Below are 7,664 nucleotides of genomic sequence, written 5' to 3' on the forward strand. Positions count from 1 at the left end.
ATGTGGTTTAAACAACAGAAATTTTTTCTCCAACTTTTGGAGGCTGGAGGTCCAAGATCAAGGTGCCAGCAGGGTTGAGTTCTTCTGAGATCTTTCTCCCTGGCTTGCAGATGACCACCCTCTCGCTGCCTCTTCACATGGTCATTGCTCTGTGCACATATGCCCCTGGTGTCTCTTCTTTTTCTTATAAGGACACTAACCATATGGATTAGGGCTCCATCCTAAGAGCCTCATTTTAAATTAATCACCTCTTTAAATACCTTATCTTCAATTATAGTTACACTCAGAAGTACTGGGGGCTAGGGCTTCAAAATATGAATATAGAGGGGAGGGTGGGGACACAGTTCAGGCCACAACAGAACTTTTAACTGCAAAAAGAAACTCTTGGATATAATAAAAAGTTGACTTAAAAAAAAAAAAAGCAGAGTTGCTGCTTTCTGAAAATATACCTGGCCATAGTTTCCCCCCTCTTCTTCAGCTCATTCTTTTTCCTTTTCTCTAGTTCTCTTGTTCTTTTTCTGGGTATATTTAGGTACAGTAAAATATGCCTTTTTTTTTTTTTTTTTTTTTTTTTTTTGCGGTACGCAGGCCTCTCACTGTTGTGGCCTCTCCCGTTGCGGAGCAACAGGCTCCGGACGCGCAGGCTCAGCGGCCATGGCTCACGGGCCCAGCCGCTCCGCAGCATGTGGGATCTTCCCGGACCAGGGCACGAACCCATGTCCCCTGCCTCGGCAGGCAGACTCTCAACCACTGCGCCACCAGGGAAGCCCAAATATGCCCTTTTTATTGTGCATTTCTATGAGTTGTTTAAACACCATATTCAGTTAGGTTTTTGTAATCACATTTGTAGGAGGAATGGAAAACAAAGGTTGTCTAAATTTCAGTTATATTTTTAAACTTTTTTGTTTTGGAAGGCTGACATACCTGTAAGCAAGGTAAAGCCAAGAACCATACTCAGGCAATGATCTAAAAGGTAAAGTAGAAAAAAAAATGTTTTTCTCCTGAATGATCTGAGGGGTAGGAAAGCGACAGCATCATTTAAGTGTTTATATAACACTGCTTATTCACTGTCCCTACCTTTACCAATCTAATCTCTGAAAAGAATCTAACATCCCAATTACCTTGCATTTATCCTGGTTTTCTAAATGTCTCTCAAACATGCTTGTGTTGTCTCCCACCATCCCTACCCTCCTTCTATATGTAAGGCTTATACTAGACATACATTTCTTTGAAGCTTTCCTAGTCAATAGAAATTAAACCAACAATGGGTCCTCAATAAGGTGGTATGGAGGATTATTTCAAAACAATGTAGGAAAAAACTGTTACTTTAGAATTTACAGTTTAGATGGAAAAATAAGTTATGGTTTTATTCTCTTTCAGAAATTCACCTTTTACTATTTTACATTTATTTGGATGACTCTGAATTCCTTCAGGTCTAATCTCTCATCTGAGCTATAGTCTTGGGCATCCCAGAAAACAGTGCCCCATGAATATCCCAGTATCACCTTAAACATTAACAACTATGTTCATCATCTCCCACACTTCCTCCAAAATAGTTTCTTTTGTTAGATTTTTCTAGTTCTATTTGTAAGGTCGGATGTTAAACGGCACCGCGAAACAGAGGAAAGCTTCAAGTGAGCTTTTTTGGGGAGCGCTCCCGGGCGAGGGTTGGGCAAGATTTTATAGGGGAAGAAGGGAAAGGGGTGTGGTGAATCTGGGAGGGCGCAGGGTATTCCTTATTTGGTGGTCTTTTCGGGTATCCTGGGGGACCGTTAGTCCCGCCCCTCGAAAGGCGGGAAGGCTGGGCCGGGTGCAAAGTCCCCAGGTCAGTTCCTGGAACTGGGTGGTCCGGAGAGTTTCGGTCTGATGCAACCTGTGAATCTGATTGTGTTCCCCTGCCTCGGGCCAGTTGGCCTTACACTATTATGCTGCAGTTTTTGGCTTCCAGATTTCAAACACTGGAATGCTTTTATTGTCCTCATTCTTTATCAGTTGGTTAGCAAATCCTGACATACCTGAATTGTGTTTTGTAATGACAAGGTACTAGTTTCCTATTGTCCTTCTCTTTTAATTTTTTCAATGGCACTTATCACTATCAAACATGCTGTATACCATTCTTATTTATTGTCTGCTTCTCCCCACAAGAATAAGTTCCATGAGGGCAGAGATTTTTGTCTATTGTTTACTGCCCTGTTCCCAGCATTCGGTATAGTATTTATTGGATAAATTGAGCACTTACTATGTGCCAGGCACTGTGCTCTGCGTTTACATGCAGAATCTCATTTAATTTTTACCACAGTGAGTAGGTGTTTTATGTTCTGATTTTCAGATAATAAAACTTATAATTTAATTTTAAAAAGGTTAGGTGACCTGTCTGAAGTCACACAACTTGATGGTCACATGGTTAGTAGGTGTTAGAGCCAGACTATAGATTGTCACCAAATTTTGAAGCCTATCTGTATGCCTCTGAAATAATATTCATACTCCTTAATCTAAATTTCAAAACATTCCATAATACCACGACCCTTATTTTACTTTTTAATGTCAAAAACCTCCTGATCCAGTCAAACTGGTCTACTCTTTGTCCCTGGGAGCTTATAAATTTCCTCCAGATTTTGTTCAGATAAACTCCCTATAGAAATCTTATCTAGCCTTTGACTCTGCGATTCAGTGCAACTTCTACCCCTTTAATCATTTCTGAATACATTCCATTCCAGGATACAGTGAGGAATTCCTCTTCTAATTTACCACACGGTTTTTGGGCTTTCGGTCACATGTCTTACACCGTGTCGCACTCCTTGTATCTTGCTTGGCACACAAAAGGTTCAATAAATGGAAGCCACTGTAACTTTCTTGCATTCCCATCTGGGTCCGTAAGGCAGTTCTCAGGGGTGCATAATACTTAACATACAGTGTTCATGTGTTTAACACCCTCGGCTCCCAGTCCGATTGGAAACTCCTTTAAAAACCTAACGTTTGGGCTTCCCTGGTGGCGCAGTGGTTGAGAGTCCGCCTGCCGATGCAGGGGACACGGGTTCTTGCCCCGATCCGGGAAGATCCCACATGCTGCGGAGCGGCTGGGCCCGTGAGCCATGGCCGCTGAGCCTGTGCGTCTGGAGCCTGTGCTCCGCAATGGTAGAGGCCACAACAGTGAGAGACCCGCGTACCGCAAAAAAACCCCCCCAAAACCTAACGTTTTAGTTGGGAAGGAAGCTCGCACAGATAACGTAAACATATAAAAATATGTGTACAGGGCTTCCTTGGTGGTGCAGTGGTTGCGAGTCCGCCTGCCGATGCGGGGGACACGGGTTCGTGCCCCGGTCCGGGAAGATCCCACATGCCGCGGAGCGGCTGGGCCTGTGAGCCATGGCCGCTGAGCCTGCGCGTCCGGAGCCTGTGCTCCGCAGCGGGAGGGGCCGCAACAGTGAGAGGCCCGCGTACAGCGAAAAAAAAAAAGAAAAAAATATGTGTACACTGGGGTAATATGAAAATGTCCTCTGTCTGAATGCGTGAAGGGAGGCTGAGAGGAGTGTCGCGGGAGGGCTTCACGGACGGCCTAGGGGTGGCGGGGGTTTCGCGCCACGCCTAGGTCGGAAAGTCTGGAGGCGCGCTGCTGTCCTTCACATGGCCTCGGGCTCTCTTTTGCGCAGGGCCACGTGCCCGCGTTTTAGTCTAATCGCCGCTCTGGCCCACTATAAACGGTTAATAACTGCCTTCCCCGACTAGGCCTCTTCCCTCCATCTTTGTGCGGACGGGAGGGGCGAGGACCCCAGGTGTAGCGGCCCGGCCGAAACACGGCAAATAAATCCGGACCCCCAACCCCAACAGTCAAGCTTTCAAAAAGCCCGCGCGTGGCGCCCCAGGCCGCAGCCGTTGGGAACGTCCCCCAGCGCGTCCCCTGTTCGACCCCTCCCCCATTTCCCACCCCGCGGCCAGCCCAGGGCGGGAGGAGGCGTGGGGGTGGTAAGCGAGCTCTGCACGCTAGGGGCGCCGGGGCCAGCGCGCACCGGGGAGCGCGCCCGTCCAGCAGCTGCCGCAAACGGAAGTGGGTGCGAGCGGATCGCCGTGATTGGCTGAGCTGACACGTCTCTCAAGGGGCTGGCGCGAACGCCACTGCGGAGTTTGGCGAGGGGACACGGCTAGGGGAGGGGGAAAATCACCGGGAACAGCCGCGGGGCTGGGGGCAAATGAATCGCAAAGGTTCGCTAAGGGCAGGGAGAGTCCCTAGTCAGGGTGAACTGAGGATCCTGGGGTTGAAAACGGGGCGGTAGAGGCGGTGGTGGGAGCAGCGCAGGCCGAGGGCTTGAATAGACCGCGGAGGGCGGGGAGTCCGTGACCTAGAGCGGCGCGGCAGCGCGGTAGGCGGGACTAATGAGAGCGAGGCGGGGATTGGCGGGCAGCCCTGGGCTGTCGTACGTCCGCGGTGACGCACGCCTCGGCGAGGGTGCGCGCGCGTTCAGCGGCCTCTTTGTGTGGTGCCCAGATAAGGGAGCGGAGGTGGCGGTAGCGGCGTCCTCGCTTGCCTTCAACTCTCCTCGGATCGCCCTCTAGCCGGCACCTTTCCCCTTCCCTTCCCCTTCCTCTCTTCCTCTTTCCCTTCCCTTCCCTTCTTCCCTTCCCCGTCGGTGACCGGCGGGGGCGGCTCCAGCGACGGCTGGGCCCAAGCTGTGAAGAAGCCTTAGCTAACGATAACGGCGACGGCGAAACCTCGGAGCTCGCAGGGCGGGGGGAAGGCCCGGGCCGTGGAGATGGAGAATTCCCAGCTGTGTAAGCTGTTCATCGGCGGCCTCAACGTGCAGACGAGTGAGTCGGGCCTGCGCGGCCACTTTGAGGCCTTTGGGACCCTGACGGACTGCGTGGTGGTGGTGAACCCCCAGACCAAGCGCTCCCGTTGCTTCGGCTTCGTGACCTACTCCAATGTGGAGGAGGCCGATGCCGCCATGGCCGCCTCGCCCCATGCCGTGGACGGCAACACGGTGGAGCTGAAGCGGGCGGTGTCCCGGGAGGATTCGGCGCGGCCCGGTGCCCACGCCAAGGTGAAGAAGCTCTTTGTCGGGGGCCTTAAGGGAGACGTGGCCGAGGGCGACCTGATAGAGCACTTCTCGCAGTTTGGCACCGTGGAAAAGGCCGAGATTATTGCCGACAAGCAGTCTGGCAAGAAGCGTGGTTTCGGCTTCGTGTATTTTCAGAATCACGACGCGGCAGACAAGGCCGCGGTGGTCAAGTTCCATCCGATCCAGGGCCATCGCGTGGAGGTGAAGAAGGCTGTCCCCAAGGAGGATATCCACTCCGGTGGGGGCGGAGGCGGCTCCCGCTCCTCCCGGGGCGGCCGGGGCGGTCGGGGTCGGGGCGGTGGTCGTGACCAGAACGGCCTGTCTAAGGGCGGCGGCGGCTACAACAGCTACGGTGGTTACGGCGGCGGCGGTGGCTACAACGCCTACGGAGGCGGCGGAGGCGGTTCGTCCTACGGTGGAAGCGACTACGGTAACGGCTTCGGCGGCTTCGGTAGCTACAGCCAGCACCAGTCGTCCTATGGGCCCATGAAGAGCGGTGGCGGCGGCGGTGGAGGAGGCAGCAGCTGGGGAGGTCGCAGTAACAGTGGACCTTACAGAGGTGGCTATGGCGGTGGGGGTGGGTATGGAGGCAGCTCCTTCTAAAATTTTTTTAATGCCTGGGAGTGGCTATAGGGGTAGCTGTTTTCAACCACCCAACTAGGGTCGACTCCTCAGTCCTTTCCCCTCCCACCGCCTTCCCCGTTTTGCCCTTGGGGAAGCCACTTCTTAGGCTGTTCACCCTTGGGGGTGTTGCCCTGTTTGCCTGCCACCTCCCTTGTCTCCCTCTGAAGATGGACTTGGCCCCACATACACATTTTTGTGTTACAGTCATTGATGGACTCTATTTTTTTATTATTACTTGGACCTTGGTCGTTTTTATACTAGCAAGATGTCTTGTTTTAATTTGTGTTTTTTTTTGGGGGGAGGGAGTGAACTTGCTGATTCTGTAGCAAAACCTGGGCGGGGGTTGGGCGGGTTAGTTTACTTTGTTGTAAGGACTTGATATCTGGCTACAGCGTTTTCTATGAAATCTCCTTGGATCCCATGCCCGAAATTTGGAAGCATATGTACAAAAATCATTTTTACGTTTTATTTTTAATAAATCATTGTGTTTGACCGTACATGTCTAACATTTTTTTCTAGGATCCATTCCGTACCGTTTTAAGGGATGTTAGTTGAAGATTTTTCTTGTTAATTCTTGATGTGTACTTCGAGAAACTTTTAAAAGGTCCTGTGGGTTTTTTTTTTTTCCTTCTTCTTGGCTGTTGCCCTGGTAGTGACGTGTTGAATTTTATCCCTTACAGGTAAAACTTTTGAAGTGGTGGATGTGGCTTTTTAAAATCTTTAGTTTCTTTGCATCCATCTCTTGTACTAAGTAATTTGCTTATCATCTTGACATGGTCACTTCTTTCTATGAGAATTTACCTCAAAGTATGTACCGTGTAGTTCTAAAGAAAATAGTTTGTATTAAGCATGTGTTTTCATTCATATGAATTGTTTAAAAAAATTTCAGATGGACTAGTTTCATCCCTCTTACTGGTTTGTCTGTAATGAATGGTTACAAATAAGGGTTATATTTTATCCTCAAACTAAAAGCGTTTTTGTATTTTCAGAGCAGGTTTAGACGTTTTTCTTTTCCCCCCTCTAGCTGAACTGTTGTCCTTATGGAAATCCTTCCCCCAACCTTTGTGGCACCATCTACTGGCAGAATGGCAGTATATCTGCAAAACAATTCGTTTAAAAACTTGTTAGGACAGTTGCGTCAGATTTAGAAGTTTTGCCATCAAAAATCTGTGCAGACTTTGGTTATACATTTACTTGTAACTAAGATGGGATTTACAGGAATGTAGTTAATAGTCAATATCACAATTGCCCTTTCTACATGAGATTTGAAAATGTAAACTGCTATGCATAGCTTGGGCAGTGGCCCCATATTGCTATGGCGACTAATGAACCAGCTTCATGTACTGGTATCTTAGGTGCAAGTTGTAAAGCAAAATATCTGTGTTTTCTGCTTGGTTAACAAATGTATATTTGTAGCCCTTTCATGCAATAGAATTCAAGTTGTTGTTTATAAAAAGCAAAACAGAACAGTGATACCAGAGAAAATTGCCTTCCTGGATAGACATATAGAATAGCAACGTTTATGGATATCACAAATAAAGAATTCAATCCTTTACATGATTGAGTGAGAGTATGTATAACCTGGTGGGTGGGTTCAGAGTACCTATTAATCCAGTACCTACATTTTGATTTAATGTTATGGTAAAATATTTGACTGGAGTTTTGTGGTTGAAAGCCCAAAGCTAGCTGTATTAAGCTTTCTGAAGGGAGATTACTGGGCTTTAAAGTAAAAAAATATATTGACCCTTTTCCTCTTAATTCTTCTTGCTGTATATTAAGATTTAATTCTTGCCAAAAGTTTTTTTTTTTCTAATTGCTAGGGTTCTGCTTTCAGGAGACAGGAAGAACGGTCAAAATTGCTAGGCTGCTTAAGGCTGCTTAGTCACTTTGACAAAGGGTAGCTGATACTTGGTACAAATACTTAAGTACCTCTGCAACAAATGGGGTAGATGTTTTTGCCTATTGAATAAATAAGCAACATAGTCA

At 48.4% G+C, this 7,664-nt stretch overlaps 1 protein-coding gene across 1 annotated transcript; it reads left to right on the forward strand.

Moving 5' to 3' along the window:
* The first annotated feature begins 4,483 nt into the window (after nt 1-4,483).
* Nucleotides 4,484-7,233, forward strand: HNRNPA0 (heterogeneous nuclear ribonucleoprotein A0). Its single transcript, XM_082836293.1, has one exon. It carries the CDS (start codon nt 4,749-4,751, stop codon nt 5,655-5,657), a length of 909 nt encoding a protein of 302 aa, XP_082692419.1. The 5' UTR covers nt 4,484-4,748; the 3' UTR covers nt 5,658-7,233.
* The last annotated feature ends 431 nt before the right edge of the window (nt 7,234-7,664 follow it).

Source organism: Leucopleurus acutus (genome assembly GCF_964270905.1).
Source record: "Leucopleurus acutus genome assembly, chromosome: 3".
Classification (NCBI taxonomy): domain Eukaryota; kingdom Metazoa; phylum Chordata; class Mammalia; order Artiodactyla; family Delphinidae; genus Leucopleurus; species Leucopleurus acutus.

Excerpts from the sequence above, each read along its gene's own strand:
- HNRNPA0 (XM_082836293.1), top strand. The coding sequence starts at position 4,749 with ATGGAGAATTCCCAGCTGTGTAAGCTGTTCATCGGCGGCCTCAACGTG.